The sequence below is a fragment of the Mercenaria mercenaria genome, chromosome 5 (assembly GCF_021730395.1).
Source record: "Mercenaria mercenaria strain notata chromosome 5, MADL_Memer_1, whole genome shotgun sequence".
Taxonomy (NCBI): Eukaryota; Metazoa; Mollusca; class Bivalvia; order Venerida; family Veneridae; genus Mercenaria; species Mercenaria mercenaria.
The window spans coordinates 78475075-78497205 of record NC_069365.1 but is presented as its reverse complement, the minus strand read 5'-3'; the positions used below and the strand labels follow the sequence as shown (position 1 = coordinate 78497205).

At 35.3% G+C, this 22131-nt stretch overlaps 1 protein-coding gene across 8 annotated transcripts in view; it reads right to left on the bottom strand.

The window, feature by feature from the left end:
- LOC123557705 (protein furry-like) overlaps positions 1 to 22131 on the bottom strand; it is a 114382-nt gene that overhangs the window by 58626 nt on the left and 33625 nt on the right. For 5 of the 8 annotated variants that reach the window (XR_008371081.1, XM_053544067.1, XM_053544069.1 and 2 more), the window contains 4 exons: positions 21735 to 21904; positions 21047 to 21155; positions 17961 to 18120; positions 13785 to 13805 (listed from right to left, as the gene is read on the bottom strand). Coding sequence is in view for 7 of the 8 variants with exons in the window: in XM_053544067.1 (XP_053400042.1) it covers positions 13785 to 13805; positions 17961 to 18120; positions 21047 to 21155; positions 21735 to 21904 (460 nt within the window). In the remaining variant the exon portion in view is untranslated. The remainder of the gene's footprint in view (positions 1 to 13784; positions 13806 to 17960; positions 18121 to 21046; positions 21156 to 21734; positions 21905 to 22131) is intronic. The other 3 variants (XM_053544071.1, XM_053544072.1, XM_053544073.1) reach the window with 1 other exon arrangement.

The following is a 22131-nucleotide window of genomic DNA, read 5'->3' as shown; positions in this document are numbered from 1 at the left end:
AAATATAAACTTGCAAAATGTCATTCTTTTACATTATTATTTCTACTGTAAAAGTGTTAGTTAAGAATTCTTAATTTGAAAATTTTAGAACAAATCAAAACCAATACTGAAACAGATTGACAATTTTACTGCAATGTTCTTGAACAGTGTAGTGCTAGTAATAGAACTGTACATTGTGCAAACAAGATCCAGGGTATGCAGATAATGCAAACATAAATCGGAGAGTAGCATGGCAAACATACAGACAGGCTGAAATTTCCATGTGTGCAACAAACTTAAGTATATGTAGGAACTTTCTCCAGGGAGGTGCAAGTTTAACCCTTACCCAGCTGAATTTCTATAATGAACTTGTCGATCTTCCATTAACTGTTAAGGGGGTGCTTACCAAAAAGATACTGACTGAATGGCGAACAGTGCAGACCATGATCAGACTGCACAGATCTGCACTGGTCGCAAAGGCAGAATCACTTGCTGCCAGCAGGCTAAGGGTTAAAGAAATCATCCCATAAACTTATCACTTATCTCATCAAACGTATTTACTGATTTGATTTTTACTGTGTTAGACTGAATACTATTCTTAAACCGTAACTATTCCAGTTCGAATCATATAATGGCTGTCAGTTAACCTGCATTCCTGAATTCTGTATCAGTATTAACTTGCTTTCTGCTAGTGAGTGACAATTTTCCCATGTGAATCTGCAAACAGGGACAGGCTTTTATTGAGAGCTGAACACAGATTTATATGTTTTCACACTTCTTCATCATCATAAGCACATACATAATTCAAAAAGCAATCCCAGCAGAGAAATTCCTACACAAACCAGTATTTGTACACATTTGAAATATCAACCTTTCTAAAGATATGGTTTTCGAAAGCAGGTAACAGCAACAGTATATGAGCCGTGCCATGAGAAAATCAACATAGTGGGTTTGCGACCAGCATGGATCCAGACCAGCCTGCGCATCCGCGCAGTCTGGTCAGGATCCATGCTGTTCGCTAACAGTTTCTTCAATTCCAGTAGGCTTTAAAAGCGAACAGCATGGAGCCTGACCAGACTGCGCGGATGCGCAGGCTGGTCTGGATCCATGCTGGTCGCATACCCACTATGTTGGTTTTCCCATGGCACGGCTCATATATCTTCAAAAGCTTGCCTCCCCTGCAAAAACATTCTGAACAAAATGGGGTTTTCCTCATCTTATTTCACTTCAACTGTTCAAGTGTTTGAAAAACATGCAAACAAACTTTTTTAAGCTTTTTCTATTCATTATGGCTTTCTTCATTCAGAATTCTTTACACGGCATGCTTTTGTTATAATTATGGACTTTACTCTACATCCCTATATTTTGTATATCTTTAACATAATCTCTTTCATTTCTTGCCACTGACCTCCAGATTTTGGCTAAATTTTAATGATCTTTCTTTCAAATTGAAGTTTGGTCATATTATGAACATCAGAACATGAGGTCAATGCCTTATTAACTAGAGGACCTTGAAGTTCTATATAATTTCTTTAATTTTATAATTGAAATAATAATGGCTGAAAATATCAAGGAAACAGGCATGAACTAAAAATTTAACACAGGTTACAAAAATCATAGCATACAAAGCCTTTGTGCCAACAGGAGTATACCAAAAATAAAATGGTGAATTTAAATTTTGTTAACATAATAAATAGTGGTAACCCAGGATAAAAGAAACTTGTGTTGCTTAACAGAAAGGTAACCAATGGATATAGAAAATGTAGTTGCAGGGCAACTGAATACTGGTGACCATGGTAACAGAAAGGGACCACTAACACAGGCTTCGCTGTAGTCACACAAGATTTTCCACGCCTTAATATCCTGCTGTAGCAATTTAATTTTAGGCTCTCCCTCCGAACTACATACACAATGCAGTTTTACCTAAAATATATTTACAATATACGGTTACAAAATAATTCCCTTATTTTTTTTATTAATTCTATATAGTGCAATTAATTCCTGAAAATAAAAGTCTTAACTAAAGGTTTATAAAATATACATTAACCTAAAAAAAAAGCATAAAAAATAACATCACTTTACCATTAACATGTCAAAACTGTCAAACAGGCAATGTTACGGCGATATATCTTGAAAAGACTAAAAGTTACATTTATAGAGATTCGAAATTTCCTCATTTGTTTCAAACAATTATATACAATTTCTGTATCAGTTCTTTAAAACATTTTAAAGAAACTTGGAAAGATTACTATTACAGAAAAGTATCATTTTCCACACATAAAGAACATGTTTTTTTTATAAAGGATGTCAGTACCAAGTCAAAACAAGCACTGTAGAAAGCAAGAACAATTTAACAAGCAGTCTGAAAGACAGCTATATCTCCCGCCACTGTTATGGATAGTGAAAAGGTTGATGGTATTGGGTGGAACCATTAAACATTCGAGATGTGACCTTGACCTTAAGCTGGCAGGGGTGAATTTTGAATTCTGCACATTCTCTTGATAAGGGGAATATTACAGCCAAGTCATATTAAAATCTTTCAAGGGGTTAAGCAGATACAGAGCAGACATAAAATGGAAGGCTCAAACCTGAGTTGTGACCTTGACCTTGAACAAACATGGCTGACTCATGAGTTACGCACATCATTTTGATGAAGTGATCAACTGACCCCAAGTTTCAAGAAAATCCTTCAAGGGATTTAGGAGATACAGAGCGGACACAAAACTGAAGGCCTAAACCCTTGACCTCGAGTTGTGACCTTGACCTTGAGCTGACATGGCCGACTCATGAGTTCTGCAAATTGTCAGATGGAAGCCATTCCTATTACCACCCCCCCCACCACTCCTGGCAGGTGATTAACTAGCAGACAGAAATGCTTCAGAAGACATATTGTGTAAAATCACAAAAAAACTCTACATCAAATGAATGTTACACCTCTAAAAACAAGAGCTGTCAGAGGACAGCAACGCTCGACTATTCAACAGCCTTTTCAACTGAATGAATACAAAGAAAAAGGGGCATAATTTTGTACAAATGCAAAACAGGGTTACGGAACCTGCACAGTGCTTATCAGCTCATGGCAGTAGACAAGGGTGTCAATCCATTCCCATTAGTGGGTACTAAGATACCACCTCACATATAACAAGAGCACCGCTTTGCGGGTGCAGATGCTCATCTGATTTTTTTGTCTCTGTATAGTAGAAATATTGTCCCACCCATGATTTTCTAAGTCCAAAAAGGGCCATAATTCTTGCAAAAAGCAGGATGGAGTTATGTTTCTTGCTGTACAGAGTCAGCATATGATGGTAAACAACTGTTGCAAGTTTCAAAGCAATAGCTTTGATAGTTTAGGAGAAAAGTTTACCTAAACATAAAACTTAACCAATAAATCTGATATTTTCTAAGTCCAAAAGGGGCCATAATTTTTGCAAAAAGCAGGATGGAGTTATGTTTCTTGCTGTACAGGGTCAGCTTATGATGGTGAACAAGTGTTGCAAGTTTTAAAGCAATAGCTTTGATAGTTTAGGAGAAAAGTTGACCTAAACACAAAACTTAACCAAGAAATCTGATTTTCTAAGTCCAAAAGGGGCCATAATTCTTGCAAAAAGCAGGATGGAGTTATGTTTCTTGCTGTACATGGTAAGCTTATGATGGTGAACAAGTGCTACAAGTTTCAAAGCAATAGCTGTGATAGTTTAGGAGAAAAGTTGACCTAAACACAAAACTTAACCAAGAAATCTGATTTTCTAAGTCCAAAAGGGGCCATAATTCTTGCAAAAAGCAGGATGGAGTTGTTTCTTGCTGTACATGGTAAGCTTATGATGGTGAACAAGTGCTGCAAGTTTCAAAGCAATAGCTGTGATAGTTTAGGAGAAAAGTTTACCTAAACAGAAAACTTAACCAAGAAATCTGATATTTTCCAAGTCCAAAAAGGGCCATAGTTCTTGCAAAAAGCAGGATGGAGTTATTGTTCTTGCTGTACAGGGTCAGCTATTGATGGTGAACAAGTGTTGCAAGTTTCAAAGCAATACCTTTGATAGTTTAGGAGAAAAGCTGACCTAAACATAAAACTTAACCAGGCAATGCCAATGCCAACACCGACCAAGTGATGACAATAACTCATCATTTTTTTTCAAAAAATCAGATGAGCTAAAAACTTACCCAAAAACAGCAAAGTTGAAAAAGGGGCATAATTTTGTATATATGCAAAGTAGAGTTATTGAACCTATGTACTGCATGTCATTTCATGACAGTGAACAAGTGTGTGAAGTTTCAATCCATTCCCATTAGTGAATACTGAGATACCAGCTTACATACAAAAACTTAACAAAAAACTGCTAATTCGAAAAAGGGGCATAATTTTAAAAAAATGCAAAGTAGAGTTAAGGGACCTGCACAGTGCATGTCAAATCATGGCAGTGAACAAGTGTGTGAAGTTTCAATCCATTCCCATTAGTGGGTACTGAGATACCAGCTTACAAACAAAACCTTAACCAAAAATTTCTAAGTCGAAAAAGGGGCATAATTTTGTACACAAGAGGGCCATGAAGGCCCTGTATCACTCACCTGACCTATTGATCTAAAGATCATAAAGATTAACATTCTGACCAAGTTTCATTAAGATATGGTCATAAATGTGGCCTCTAAAGTGTTAACTAGCTTTTCCTTTAATTTGACCCGGTGACCTAGTTTTTGACCCCACATGATCCAGATTCGAACTTGACCTAAAGATCATCAAGATTAACATTCTGACTAAGTTTCATGAAGATACAGTCATAAATGTGGCCTCTAGAATGTTAACAAGCTTTTCCTTTGATTTGACCTGGTGACCTAGCTTTTCACCCCACCTGACCAAGATTTAAGTTTGACCTAGAGATCATAAAGATTAACATTCTGACCAAGTTTCATTAAGATATGGTCATAAATGTGGCCTCTGGAGTGTTAACTAGCTTTTCCTTTGATTTGACCCGGTGACCTAGTTTTTGATCCCACATGATCCAGATTCGAACTTGACCTAAAGATCATCAAGATTAACATTCTGTTTAAGTTTCATAAAGATACAATCATAAATGTGGCCTCTAGAGTGTTAACAAGCTTTTCCTTTGATTTGACCTAGTCACCTAGTTTTTCACCCAACCTGACCCAGATTTGAAATTAACCTATAGATCATCAAGATTAACATTCTGACCAAGTTTCATTAAGTTATGGTCATAAATGTGGCCTCTGGAGTGTTAACTAGCTTTTCCTTTGATCTGACCTGGTGACCTAGTTTTTGATCCTACATGACCCAGATTCAAACTGGACCTTAAGATCACCAAGATTAACATTCTGACGAAGTTTCATGAAGACACAGTCATAAATGTGGCATCTACAGTGTTAACAAGCTTTTCTTTTGATTTGACCTGGTGACCTAGTTTTGACCCCAGATGACCCAATATCAAACTCCTCCAAGATTTTATAGAGGGTAACATTCTGACCAAGTTTCATGAAGATTGGGCAAAAATTGTGACCTCTAGAGTGTTAACAAGCTTTTTCTTTGATTTGACCTGGTGACCTAGTTTTTGACCCCAGATGACCCAATAGCAATCTCGTCCAAGATTTTATTAAAGGTAACATTCTGACCAACTTTCATTACGATTGGGCCAAAATTGTGACCTCTGGAGTGTTAACAAGCTTTTCCTTTAATTTGACCTGGTGACCTAGTTTTTCATCCCAGATGAGCCAATAGCAAACTCGTCCAAGATTTTATTGAGGGTAACGTTCTGACCAACTTTCATTAAGATTGGGCCAAAATTGTGACCTCTAGAGTGTAAACAAGCTTTTCCTTTGATTTGACCTGGTGACCTAGTTTTTGACCCCAGATGACCCAATATCAAACTCGTACAAGATTTTATTGAGGGTAACATTCTGACCAAGCTTCATTAAGATTGGGCCAAAATTGTGACCTCTAGAGTGTCAACAAGCTTTTCCTTTGATTTGACCTGGTGACCTAGTTTTTGACCCCAGATGACCCGATATCAAACTTCTCCAAGATTTTATTGAGAGTAACATTCTGACCAAGTTTCATTAAGATTAGGCCAAAATTGTGACCTCTAGAGTGTTAACAGTCAAATTGTTGACGATGACGATCGACACAGGGCGATCACAAAAGCTCACCTTTAGGTGCACTTCGTGCTCAGGTGAGCTTAAAAGCAAAATACAGTTACGGAACCTGTGCAATGTAAGTCAGTTTATCACAGTGAATAAGTGTGTGAAGTTTCAATCTATTCCTACAAGTGGTTATTGAGACACCAGCTTACATACAAAAACTTAACCAAATCGGGACGCGATGCCGACGCACGGGCGAGTCCAATAGCTCGTCTATTCTTTGAATAGTCGAGCTAAAAAAGGAATATCAAGCTTGGATTCTGACTAAACTGGAGAACTATTAACAAAATATCTTACAGTAATCAGCCCTGTCAGAGCAACTTCCTACTTTAATACAAAATCAAAACTATCAGCTTATGATATAAAAAAACAGTGGTCACAAAAGAAGATTCCATTGCAAACTATTGAAAATGTCACAGATACAAATGTTTCCAGTAGCACAGATATAAAACCACAAAGACTTCACAGAAATGTAGTGTAGCTATTAGCATGGACGTAATTCATGGAAGCAAAATTCACACAGAATATACTAAAACTGATAACAGATGGTGAAAATATTATATTTGCTGTGTTTACATATGTGTAAAAGACAAGAATGAAATTCAGCAAAGACTAATATAAGCAGCACAGTAAGAAAGAAACCACTTCATCAACAAAAAGTCCACTTTGTAAACAACTAGATGTATGTCCATTAGACATTGGTGCCCCCACTTTCTGCCACTGTACAGTCATATGTTACTTGTTTCATATTAACTTAGTGTGGGTGCTGGTCAGGGGGTGGGGCGCTAGTCAGGGGGTGGGGCACTGGTCAGAGGATGGGGTGCTGGTTAGCGGGTTGAGGGGAGGTAAGGATACTAAGATACCAGACAGAAGAAATTAAGTCTGAAAATATTTGTTTGTGGAGCAAGGTGGTGTGTGCACAATCTCACTGGCTAGACACCATACTATAAAGTTTCTTTTTGAGATGTGACACAAACTTTTAGATCAATTATGCATACTTTTACCTAAGTAAAAGACCATAACTATTGTCTGACAGAAAGAAAAACTAAACAAGACATTAGTTGCACAAGTTCACATTATGAATAATATTCCTATAATGTTTCATGACTCTAGGTCAAATACTCTTGGTCATATGTACTACACAAACTTTTAGAACCTTTATAAATATCTTTGACTAATTCAAAAAGCTATAACTGGGTCTTACAGGGTGAAACCCCAAACAAAACCCAAGGTGCACAACTTGACATGCTGATTCACAATCTTGTTTGAAGACTTTATGTAAAACACTTGAGATATGCACAAAAACAAATTCGGACAGACAAAAGCAAACCTAAGTGATCCTCCACCCCCAACACACTGACACATTTTGGGGGGCAGAAAAGGTCAGTGTCAACTTTTTCTTTTTAAAATGCCACCCCATCCCCTCCCCATCTACAATAACTCTTCCATGCTTTCACAGTAGACACACAATACGGTAATACAGGATAATATAGAACACAGCTGCACTGCCGAGGTAACAACAAGTTCTGTAGACGAAAGCTGCACAAAAAGGGGCCACAAAAGGGACCAGGACAGTTCAAAAAGCTCCTATTTGGTAAGATTGTAGAAACTTGTCTATAGAGAAGAGAGATTCTGAAATAATATTTAACACTTTTTCCATTTCAAACTTACCAAATTTTTGGATAAACAATACCAGAAAATACTTGTAAAAGTATCCCAAAAACTACTTTTAAAATTATAAACCTAAGATATTAAACTTTTTATCAACAAAAGACAAAGGTGAAAAAAAACTCATATATAGTTTCACAAACAATAACAGCTATACCAAAAGCTTAAAATTTAATGGCCTACAAAAAAGGATAATATTATCATATAGAATAGGTAGGTGGGGTATGACATAAATCTCTCTTCTATATGTCCTTCCTTACCTCTTCCTTCATCTGACAGTGGACAGAATATAGAAAATACAGTCAATTTTCCATTTTATGTTAGCATATCTTTGGCAGAATACAGAAAATACAGTCAATTTTCCATTTTTGCTAGCATATCTTTGGCAGAATATAGAAAATACAGTCAATTTTCCATTTTATGCTAGCATATCTTTGGCAGAATACAGAAAATACAGTCAATTTTCCATTTTATGCTAGCACATCTTTGGCAGAATACAGAAAGTACAATCAATTTTCCAACAAATGCTAGCATATATCAACAGAATATACAAAAAAAAATCCAATTGATTTTCCATTTGATGCCAGGATATCTTATTTTCCTAAATTTTTGCATTTGCTGAAAACCAGTAAAAAGTTAAGTGACCCCCTCCATTTCTTTCTTAATCTTAATAATATTTCATACATGATTAAGAAAATTATTATAACAGATATACATTTCAACCTACATTAAGCATACAATCAAGGTGGCTGCCTAATACAGGTGACCAATTACCGCAGGTGTGTTTTTTCCAACATTGTTTTGGACCTGTCATTCTACAGATTACTGTGCTGGGTGAAACAGAGATCCAATTTCTTTTTCTTTTCTCTCAGTGTTTGATAAAAATCTTAACTTTATGGCCTGTGCCTACTTATTCAGGTTGGAGTGAATATTACAATAATTATGAAGTTGCTTCAATAATGATGTTGATTGATGGTCAGGGTTCGACACTAACGGTGTCCCGGGGGCCCGAGGATCCCAAATTTTGAGGAACACCAACTTCGAAAAGCTGGGATTCCGGCTGGATACTTATTTTTTTTGTCAATGATATCCAAAAAGTAAAAGATAAATACCTGTTTGAAAAATATTTTAACCCTTTCCCACATCGATACGTTTATCACCATATCTATCGATTACCAAACAGAAACGTATTGACCCGTGTCTACCAGTTACCTGATAGAAACGTATAATAACGGCCATTTGAACAGAATCGTTTCATCCCATGTCTCATAATCAATCACTTTATTTTCGTTCTTTTCCTAAAGAAACGAAGTCCGTATGTTTACTAACTCAAAATATGGGATTTCGTCATCATTATTTACGTACAAGATCATGTGGTTACTATTTAAATATATCGAGTACTTTGCAAAGAAAGACCGGGGTTTTTTTCCTACATGTGCACGACGCTACGTCATGGAAAATTACTGAGAAAACTGCTTGCAACTGGCTGGTTCGCGGGACTTTCCTCGTTGTAAAAATAATAACCATTTAACATCTTGGTATTTTTAAATGGTTAGGTCGTGAAGGTCACGCGTGATACATGCAGATTTTCCCTGAACAACAATTTGTGTTTACGATGGCTTGGAATTTATGGCCTTACATAACGGGAAGTGTTAATCAAAACAGAAGGACCGCGGCTTCCAAATATTTTATGACACCCCAAGAGTTAATTGCAGCGGAAGTCACCCGTGATGTACCGACGTTTGATCATCAAAATATTACGTAATATTATCTAAAAATATTTTAATTTTTAGCACAAGAATACTGTCTCGATCTCAGCGATCTTTCTGCACTTTCAGAAATTTTACGATTCGTTATTTTTGTAGTGTAGTGTTATTCAGTTTGATGGTTGTTTTTGTTTTATATAAATACTTACCGAGTCCGATTCGGAAGATAAGTCTGTTAACTATATAAATCAAGCTTTCAAACATCAAAATAAAATTGTATATGAATTTCAATGTGAAAGTAATCCAAAACAGAATTTTATGCCTAAAAATATAATTCCCTTACTTTAACACTTTATATCTTCAAACCTCAAAGAGAAACTACAATAAATTTTGTATCATCGGAAATATAAATGCCAGGTAATATTAAGATTTTATATTTTAAAATATATGAAGAGAAGTCAAGAAATTCAAGAATTTTTTTTGATATTATAATTTTTAGTGGTTGTCACAATAGACTTGACAATGATTATATCTATAAGATACAAGTGTCTCCAATGTAGAGACCTTGTCTTGACACTGGCAAACATTTAAATTGATATCAGTTTGGATACATTCTTCTGTAGTAGTTAAGGTGTCAGCCACTCAGTACAGAGGTTGCGGGTTCGAATCCCACTGTGGTACGACCGTAACTTCTCATAAGACATCTGTTGTGATTGTTTTTATATATCATATTATGAGGGATCCCAAAGCCTGAGGAGGACCCCCAGATTTAACAAGAGCTGTCCGTAAGACAGCCAAGCTCGACTATTCGAAATATTGTCCCAGAGGCAGGAAAATATTACCTAAAAAGGTTAAATATCAAAAGAGTTTAAAGTTCAAAAGGGGGAATAATTTGACCAAAATGCATATCAGTTATGGGACTTGCTTCTATCAACTAGTTTTATAACCCCTAAGGCACATGTGAAGTTTCAATTCAATATCTGCATTAGTTTTGGAAGTAGAAACTCGCATGTAAAACTTTAACCAGAATTTTCAAAGTCCAAAAGGGGGCATAATTTGCCCAAAATACATGCCAGAGTTATGGAACTTGATCCAGTGAGGTTAGTAATTGATCTAGAAAAAGAAAAAATAAGTTTCAAATCTATACGCCTTTTAGTAATAGCTGTATGTACTTGCACGCAAAACTTTAACCAGAATTTGCTAAGTCCAAAAGGGGGCATAATTTGACCAAAATGAAGGTCAGAGTTATGGGACTTGCTGCTATCAACTAGTTTTATAACCCCGAAGACACATGTGAAGTTTCAAATCAATATCTGCATTAGTTTTGGAGATAATAACTTGCATGTAAAACTTTAACCAAAATTTTCTAAGTCCAAAAGGGGGCATAATTTGCTCAGAAAACATGTCAGAGTTCTAGAACTTGACCCAGTGAGGTTGGTAATTGATCTAGAAAAAGAAAAAATATGTTTCAAATCTATATGCCTTTTAGAAATAGCTGTATGTACTTGCATGCAAAACTTTAACCAGAATTTTCTAAGTCCAAAAGGGGGCATAATTTGGCCAAAATGAAAGTCAGAGTTATGGGACTTGCTGCTATCAACTAGTTTTATAACCCCGAAGACACATGTGAAGTTTCAAATCAATATCTGCATTAGTTTTGGAGATAATAACTTGCATGTAAAACTTTAACCAAAATTTTCTAAGTCTAAAAGGGGGCATAATTTGCTCAAAATACATGTCAGAGTTATGGGTCTTGACCCAGTGAGGTTGGTAATTGATCTAGAAAAAGAAAAAATAAGTTTCAAATCCATATGCCTTTTAGAAATAGCTGTATGTACTTGCACGCAAAACTTTAACCAGAATTTTCTAAGTCCAAAAGGGGGCATAATTTGGCCAAAATGAAAGTCAGAGTTATGGGACTTGCTGCTATCAACTAGTTTTATAACCCCGAAGACACATGTGAAGTTTCAAATCAATATCTGCATTAGTTTTGGAGATAGTAACTTGCATGTAAAACTTTAACCAAAATTTTCTAAGTCCAAAAGGGGGCATAATTTGCTCAAAATACATGTCAGAGTTATGGGACTTGACCCAGAGAGGTTGGTAATTGACCTAGAAAAAGAAAAAATAAGTTTCAAAGCTATATGCCTTTAATTGATGGCTGTATGTACTTGCATGCAAAAACTTAACCAAGGTGTGACGCCGACGCCGACGCCGACGCCGACGCCAGGGTGAGTAGAATAGCTAGACTATTCTTCGAATAGTCGAGCTAAAAAGTAGGGATTCCTTTGGGAACCTTGTTCAAATAAGTTAGTGTCTAACCCTGATGGTCTATATAACATATTTTAAATCTATTTCCATCTTCAAAAAACATAGCCATGGTTGCAGACCGAGTTCCACCAATGTTTCCTTATGAGGCACAATATATGAGCAGATAACTTATCTTAAAATCTACTTAGTTCTATAACATTTGTGAAAAATATTACAACAAATACAAAAACAAGAGCTGTCCGTAAGACAGCCAAGCTCGACTATTCATATATTGTCACAGAAGCAGGAAATTATTACCCAAAATGTTAAATATCAAAAGAGTTTTAAGTTCGAAAGGGGACATAATTTGACCAAAATACATATCAGAGTTATGGGACTTGATGCTATCAACTAGTTTTATAACCCCGAAGAAACATATTAGGTTTCAATTCAATATCTGCATTAGTTTTGGAGATAGTAACTTGCATGTAAACTTTAACCAGAATTTTCTAAGTCCAAAAGGGGGCATAATTTGTTCAAAATACATGTTAAGAGTTATGGAACTTGACCTAGTGAGGCTGGTTATTGACCTAGAAAAGGAATAAATAAGATTCAAAGCTATATGCCTTTTGGTAATAGCTGTATGTACTTGCACGCAAAACTTTAACCAGAATTTTCTAAGTCCAAAAGGGGGCATAATTTGCTCAAAATACATGTCAGAGTTATGGGACTTGATTCTATCAACTAGTTTTATAACCCCGAAGACACATGTGAAGTTTCAATTTAATATCTGTATTAGTTTTGGAGATAGTAACTTGCATGTAAAACTTTAACCAGGATTTTCTAAGTCCAAAAGGGGGCATAATTTGCTCAAAATACATGTCAGAGTTATGGGACTTGACCCAGTGAGGTAGGTAATTGATCTAGAAAAAGAAAAAAATAAGTTTCAAATCTATATGCCTTTTAGTAATAGCTGTATGTACTTGCACGCAAAACTTTAACCAGAATTTTCTAAGTCCAAAAGGGGGCATAATTTGGCCAAAATGAAGGTCAGAGTTATGGGACTTGCTGCTATCAACTAGTTTTATAACCCCGAAGACACATGTGAAGTTTCAATTCAATATCTGCATTAGTTTTGGAGATAGTAACTTGCATGTAAAACTTTAACCAAAATTTTGTAAGTCCAAAAGGGGGCATAATTTGCTCAAAATACATGTTAGAGTTATGGAACTTGACCCAGTGAGGTTGGTAATTGACCTAGAAAAAGAATAAATAAGTTTCAAAGCTATATGCCTTTAAATGATAGCTGTATGTACTTGCATGCAAAAACTTAACCAAGGTGTGACGCCAACGCCGACGCCAGGATGAGTAGAATAGCTAGACTATTCTTCGAATAGTCGAGCTAACAAGGAAGGGGAGAACAACACGTCGAACACCGGGGTGGTTGATAACTATTTATTAATTGATCATATTTGTGAAAAATAGTCAAAAATCTGTTCATTTCAAGATCAGTTTGACCTGTCAGTGATGAAAAGCCCCTTAAAAATGCTATTCATTGATATATTCTTTTCTAAAAATGAGACTTTTACACTTTTTTAAATTTATACATAAACAGAAGTCGGGATGACAGTCTGGTTTTCAGCAAAATACAAAATTGATTACATGTCCATAGCCATGCGATAATAGTGTTTCAAACTACGGTATTTTTATGAATACATTTGCAGCAAAACCTGACTACCTAAGCAAGGCATCAGAGGGTCTTTAAATGGGTAATTCATTCTTTAATATATTTATTAAATATAATTCCATTCATTAATGCAAAAATAAAATTTTAATTTCAAAATGTTACTACTGAAAATATATTTGTATTTCTATGCTCAAAATTCTGATGTTAGCTAGCTAAAAATTTGTACGCATATATTATCAAAAGAAATATTTGAAGCATCTAATAATATATGGAATGGAAGCTGTAAAATTGTAACAAGAACAAGAACTCTGCTTAGATTCTGAGAAATAGAATCTAGAGTTACTTACCTTGGATCGCAAAGTTCTATCCTAAAATTGCATATATTTACAACATTTATGTTTTGTTATATAAATATACTGAAATGCATTAATATACATGAGGCAACTGTATTCTTCAGTAAAAATGGATTAAAAGGAAAGTTAAATTGCATATATATTTAAACATGCAGTTTCTTTTTCAGAAAAAGTGTTCTCTGAAATTTTTTTAAAATCTGTATTTTCTAAGAACAGTCTTTGCTATAAATTTTTTCATATGAATTTTTGCATCTCTATAATGTGAAAATAACAACACTACTGTCAGAAGAGTAAAGCATAAACTGTTTGATCTACCTTCTCTGTTTCTATGGGTTTCCTTGATTTCTCTTCAAATATTGGTATTACTGATATTATACATCATTCTAAAGAACTCCAATGGTGGTACATGTAATTGAAATTTCTTAAATTTTCAAAATTTCTTGATTAGTTTGAATTTATTCTCAATTAAAAAAAACCTCACATTTTTAGGGTTTACTTTCTGTCTTAAATTTCTGTCTTTTTTGACAGCAAAAACAAGAGGGCCAAGATGGCCCTAGGTTGCTCACCTGAGAAACACACCATAACACACTATAACAGTGTAAACATGTTTGACCTAGTGATTTCATGGAAAAATATATTCTGACCAATTATCATTAAAATTGGAGCAAAAATATTGAGTATAAATAAGTATTTTCTTTGATTTGATCTAGTGACCTAGTTTTTGACCCCAGATGACCCCTATTCGACCTTGACCTAGATTTCATCAAGGCTATCATTCTGACCAAATTTCATGAAGATCAGTTGAAAAATACAGCCTCTATCGCATACAAAAAGTTTTTCTTTGATTTGACCTAGTGACCTGCTTTTTGATCTTAGATGACCCATATTCGAATCTGACCTAGATTTCATCAAGATAATCATTCTGGCTTAATTTCAGGAAGATCAGTTGGAAAATATAGCCTCTATCGCATATACAAGCTTTTCCTTTGATTTGACCTAGTGACCTACTCTTTGACCCCAGAAGCCCCATATTCGAAACTGACCTAGATTTTATCAAGGCAATCATTCTGACCAAATTTCATGAAGACCAATTGAAAAATACAGCCTCTATCACATACACAAGGTTTTTCTTTGATGTGACCTAGTTTTTGACCCCAGACTACCCATATTGGAACGTAACCTAGATTTCATCAAGGCAACCACTCAGACAAAATTTCATGAAGATCAGCTGAAAATTTTTTGCCTTTATTGCATACACAAGGTTTTTCTTTGATTTGACCTAGTGACCTAGTTTTTGACCCGAGATGACCCATTTTCGAACTCAGCCTAGATTTCATCAAGGTTATCATTCTCACCAATATTCATGAAGATCAATTGAAAAATACAGCCTCTATTGCATACACAAGGTTTTTCACTGATTTGATCTAGTTACCTAGTTTTTGAACCGAGATGACCCATTTTCAAACTTGGCCTAGATTTCATCAAGGCAATCATTCTGACCAATATTCATGAAGATCAATTGAAAAATACAGCCTCTATCGCATACACAAGGTTTTTCATTGATCTGACCTAGTGACCTAGTTTTTGACCCGAGATGACCCATTTTCGAACTTGGCCTAGATTTCATCAAGGCAATCATTCTGACCAATATTCATGAAGATCAATTGAAAAATACAGCCTCTATTGCATACACAAGGTTTTTCTTTGATTTGACCTAGTGACTTAGTTTTTTACCCGAGATGACCCATTTTCCAACTTGACCTAGATTTCATTACGGCAATCATTCTGACCAATATGCATGAAGATCAATTGAAAAATACAGCCTCTATCGCATACACAAGGTTTTTCTTTGATTTGACCTAGTGACCTAGTTTTTGATCCGAGATGACCCATTTTCGAACTCAGCCTAGATTTCATCAAGGCATCATTCTGACCAATATTCATGAAGATCAATTGAAAAATACAGCCTCTATCGCATACACAAGGTTTTTCTTTGATTTGACCTAGTGACCTAGTTTTTGACCCCAGATGACCCATTTTCGAACTCGGCCTAGATTTCATCAAGGCAATCATTCTGACCAATATTCATGAAGATCAATTGAAAAATACAGCCTCTATCGCATACACAAGGTTTTTCATTGATTTGACATAGTGACCTAGTTTTTGACCCGAGATGACCCATTTTTGAACTCAGCCTAGATTTCATCAAGGCAATCATTCTGACCAATATTCATGAAGATCAATTGAAAAATACAGCCTCTATCGCATACACAAGGTTTTTCTTTGATTTGACCTAGTGACCTAGTTTTTGACCCCAGATGACCCATTTTCGAACTCGGCCTAGATTTCATCAAGGTTATCATTCTGACCAATATTCATGAAGATCAACTGAAAAATACAGCCTCTATCGCATACACAAGCTAAATGTTGACTGACAGACGACTGACAGACGACAGACGGACGACGGACATCGAGCGATCAGAAAAACTCACCTGAGCTAAAAATCAATTTTAATTTAATTTTTGAATGGATTGTTATAAAACTTTCAAGCTATTGTAAAATTTCTATTTTTTTTTTTTTTGGAAATTGTCATTTTGCCCAATTTTAACACTGGGAAACATGAAAGTTTATTTTGAAAATTCAAAAATAAAAAATCCTACTACCGTCCTAGGAGACCTTTAGAATAATGTACAATTTTCATCTGGATCTAACAAAATATAGCCACAATTTACGAAAGACCTTGTTACATACAAGATGGATTAAACAGTAGGACTCTTCTGAAATGATGACCACACACATTCTTCTACTTATTTCTAAATGTCAGATATATTTTTTTCTTCTATTATTCTCTGTGTAAATGAAGAAATGCCGATTTTTTTTCATCACAACTGAAAACAGGTACCATATATGATGTCCTTTTCTCATCACTAATTACTATTATCTGATACACAGGTAACTAGAATCAGTAAGATACTTTGACTACACCATTTAACCATCACCAGTGTAATAATTATTGTTGAATCGCTGGTCACCATTCAAAATACCGATCATACAGTTTTCCAACCCTTTTTTGTTCATCTTTCACAAAGAACAGTTTGGAAAATGGTAAATCACTAATTCTATCAGGAAAGCCTAATTACACCATTAAAAATATCAACAAACAAGAGCTGTCATAATTGGTGACAAATGCCCCAGAAGTAGGCCCAAGAATGCCACAGTTGTATCCGCAAAAAAATCACATATCATTTTGTGACCTTGACCTTGACCTAAGAGGCTATGGTAATAAGTGTGACATATTTTCTCAATATGGTTAACATTTGTGTCAAATTATTTTCAAATCCCTTGGATTATGGACCAGACAAGAAACACCCTCGACTTCTAAGTGTGACCTTGACCTTGGAGCTAATGGTCTGTGTCTTGCTCATGACACATCGTCTCAATATGAAGATCATTTATGCCAAATAATTTCAAAATCCCTTCATGAACGGCAGAGTTATGGACCGGACACGAAACATACCCTGTTAACCTTTGACTTCTAAGTGTTACCTTGACCTTGGAGCTAGGGGTCTGGGTCTTGCGCATGACAAGTCATCTCATTATGGTAAACATTTATGCCAAGTTGTTTCAAAATCCCTTCATGGATGGCAGAGTTATGGACCGGACACGAAACAGACCATGTTAACCTTTGACCTCTAAGTGTGACCTTGACCTTGGAGCTAGGGGTCTGGGTCTTGAACATGTCACGTCGTCTCATTATGGTGAACACTTATACCAAGTTATTTCAAAATCCCTTTATGAATGTAAGAGTAACAGCCCGGACAAGAATTTACTGGATGCAAGGACGCACAGAAGCACTCACGGACGGACAGACAGTGCGATTTTAATGTGCCCACCTTTGGGGGCATAAAAAACAATTAAAACTGAAAAAGAAAATGTAAATACTAAACCTGCCATCAAACTGAAACTTCAGTATAAGCTGGAATTAGGATATTTTCAAACCATGTCCCAGTTTCTTAATTTTCCATCACTTTGAAAAGATATTAATTGGCTCTATTGAAAAAACAAAACGCTTTTGTAGGTTCTTCCATTTGAACTGTGACCAACGAATTTTACAAATTGTTTTTAAACATAACAGACTGTTCTTAACACATTTTTGAAATCCATACTCACTCTGTCATCATGAGAGCTGAGTAATGTATCCAACCAGTGGTATATGTATCCATCATCGTTAATTCCATTGGTGTCAAACACGGGACCACAGCACACAACTGCTGACATGGCCCTAACAGCTGCCAGTTCAAGCTCCGTACAACCGTCATCTTTTGTTAACCTGCAATAAAATAATCATGAAAGTCTGTTCGTATAACAAGAGCTGTCTGATGGCCTTCAACTCTCGACTATTCAACACCCCTGTCAACTGAATGAATATAAAAGCCGAAAAAGCAGGGGTCACGCTGTCGATCGCCACTCGAGCCATTTGCGACAAAGAATTAAATGTGGCTCCGAAATTTTCTAATTGGCAAAAATGGCCCGAAGCTATGTCTGTCTGCAGAACTACGAATATTGCCAGTTTTACGAACCAAAAGGTGTGAAAAATCGATAATGCATCTGTGTAGACACAACATCCGTTATTGAAAGGGAGGGAGCCAATTTGCAATTTTTTTATTTGATCAGGCAGTTAATTGGCCATAATTAGATTATTGAATAACAAACTGGATAATTATAATCTTCATTTTGTGCACTTGATACGATTTTATGAGCAGTCGGCCGTTAGACAAACTTTCCATGATTGCCGAGTGTTAGTTTTGGCAAAAACAAATAAAAATGCTTTAGACAAGCAGAAATTGTAAGTATTGAATAACTATGATGATAGAAAAGCAATAAAACATAGGTATTTTATCAAATATTTAATTCTAACTTACGTTTTCCGAATTTGTCACCCGTTTTCGCGACCGTGATTTTCAGATATTTCTGTCATTTCTGACGAGATTTTTTAGTTCAATCTTAATAAAAAGCCAATAAAAAGTCTACATTTAAGAAAAATATGACAAATGTTGCAAAAGGAGCTCTTATTTTGAAGTAGTTTTCGAGAATAAAACATGCAAAGGCATCGAACCCCACCCACTTATAGGCAATGTTCAAAATAAGACACTGTTTTTTTAAACAATTTTTTCTTCTTTTTTGACATCTTTATTTTAAATGTGATTTTCAGAATTTTTTATTAAATGTCAGATGTTTATAAAAATGATAATTTTAAAAAATTAACACAAACTGATTTTCTAAATAGCTTTTTAAAGGGTTACTAAGAAATATGTAATAACTACATTAATTTCTTGAATAGTATGAGTACTTTGGTACATATAATGTAGTCCTACAAGAACGTCAATGCTGCTGTTGGCCTCATAATTTTATCTTCGGAAAAAGCAGTGGCTCAGAGCAAAAAATTCCCAGTGTGACCCCTGGAAAAAGGGACATAATTCTGTAAAAATGCAAAACAGGATTATAGAATCTGTACAATGCATGTCAACCCATCACAGTGAACAAGTGTGTAAAGTTTCAATCCATTTCCATTACAGGATACTGAGATATCAGCTTACATGCAAAAACTGACCGTTAACCAAAAATTGCATAATTTTCTAAATATGCAAAGTCATGCATGTCAGATCATCACAGTGAACAAGTGTATGAAGTTTCAATCCATTCCCATCAGTTGGTACTGAGATACCACGACACCACCTTACATACATAAACTTCACCAAATTCGGATGCGAATGCCGACAAATGGGTAAGTCCAATAGCTCCACCTATTCTTCAAACAGTCAACTTATGAAGAGGATTTTTTTTAAAACATGCTCCCCCCCAAAAAACTTTATTCTTCTTGTACAAATATGCTTTTCACAAAATGACAGTGCCTTGTTACTACTGCGTAGCTCGTAAGAAAAAAATCCACTTAAAAACAGCCTTCCATGCAATTACTGATTTATTTCTGTATGTCTGATAAAAATCTTTTGCTTTTCAGACTTTTAAATTATGATAAATCTTGGTGTGCTCAAAGGAAATGATTTTAAAGAGATAAAGAAGTCAAAGAAAGATCTCATTCAATCTGCATGGAGAAACACCCAAACAAACAAGAGCTGTGGGTGGACAGCAACGCTCGACTATTCAACAGCCTTGTCGATTGAATGAATACGAAAGTCAAGAAAGGGGCATAACTTAAAAAAAGCAAAATAGGGTTATGGAACCTGCATAGTGCTTATCAGCTCATGACAGTGGACAAGTGTGTGAAGTTTCAATCCATTCCCATCAGTGGGTACTGAGATACCAGCTTACATATAAGAATTTAACCCAAATTTCCTAAGTTTAAAAAGGGGCATAATTCTGTAAAATGCAAAGTTGAGTTATTGACCCTTTGTACTGCATGTCATATCATGACAGTGAACAAGTGTGTGAAGTTTCAATCCTTTCCCATTAGTGGATATTGAGATACCAGCTTACATACAAAAACTTAACCAAAAGTTTGTATGTTGAAAAAGGGGCATAATTTTGTAAAAAAGCTAAATAAAGTTATGGGACCTGCTTTGTGCATGTCAGATCATGACAGTGAACAAGTGTGTGAAGTTTCAATCCATTTCAATTAGTGAATACTGAGATACCAGCTTACATACAAAACCTTAACCTAAAAATTCTAAGTCGAAAAAGGGGCATAATTTTGTAAAAAAGCAAAATAGAGATATGGAACCTGTGCAATGTAAGTCAGTTTATCACAGTAAATAAGTGTGTGAAGTTTCAATCCATTCCCACAAGTGGTTACTGAGCTACCAGCTTACATACAAAACCTTAACCTAAAAATTCTAAGTCAAAAAAGGGGCATAATTTTGTAAAAAAAAACAAAATAGAGTTATGGAACCTGTGCAATGTAAGTTAGTTTATCACAGTGAATAAGTGTGTGAAGTTTCAATCCATTCCCACAAGTGGCTGCTGAGATACCAGCTTACATACAAAAACTTAACCAAATCGGGACGTGGACGCCGGCGCATGGGCGAGTCCAATAGCTCTACTATTCTATGAATAGTCGAGCTAATAAAATTCAGTTAAATTCTAGTGGTTTTGCTGAAGAAAAACATCACCAGTGTTAAAGGTTATAAAACTGATAGGAGACCAGTCTGAATATGCAACACTGACATTGGTCAATTCGAAACATGTGACCAGCAACAGCCAATCAGAGTCCCGAGATTTGAGACTGGTATACACAATACCTTCTGTCTATTGCACTAGATGTATGACTGAACTTTCCACTCCAACTTGCAAACAAATCAAACAGACTGTATCTCAACTCTCGTGTCAGTAAAGATGGCTTGTACTCAACTGAAATACACACACAATATCCAAATTTTTCATTTAAAAAGATGTATAGTTTATAAATAAACCAGTAATTCCCGAAAAACACTACTACAGGGTAGGTAGGTGGATAAAGAGATAACTAATACAGAGGACTTTACTGAAGTCTGTTTTGGTAACTAAAAATGAATAAATTTCCACAAGCAAACATCTTTATATATATTCTCTCATTTTGCCTTGTAAGAGATGAAACTCCTTATAGTTTTCACTAATATAAAGAACTGTATGTTTTATCTTGAAATAATTTACTATCTTCATAGATCTTTCACACTGTGCATTTTCTGTATTATATGTATAATGTTTTTGAATGTTAAATTATGCCATGCTGTTGCATACGTTTTGACACCATTGTTATGATGTCGTGCTCTGCATGACATCATCAACATTATTCATTGTAAACATTATACCCCTGATGAAGGCATTGAAAGCAATAAATTTATTAACAGTTTGAAGTTGTTCTTCCATTTTCTATTATATTATCTTTAATTAAAACATACATAACTTATCTCCCCTTTCAGGATAAGACACATGAATTATCTCACTTACCTGGTGTGTTACAGATGAGATGCCTAACAAACTTGCTGAAATGCAGTCGTATATCTTGTAATGTGGGCAAGTCACGATCACTCTCTCCTTCCAGGTAGATCCTAGCACCATCTATATACTCCACAAATGGTTTTGTCAAACAATGGTTGTCATCTATTACTGCTGACTCACTAAAAATATGTAGTCAGTATCAATACCTAGTACAGGCAAATGCCCATCTTTGTAACAACCTTTTATTGGTAAAAATGTTGTTATTTGAAGGTAACTTGTGGTCTCAAATTTCTTTCTATATAATGTATGTAAAACTAAATGGATTACCTAACATCAGTTTTTTTGAAAACATGCCATTATTTGAAAGCTTTAAATGTTTTTTTTACATAAAAATTTAACAACTGCA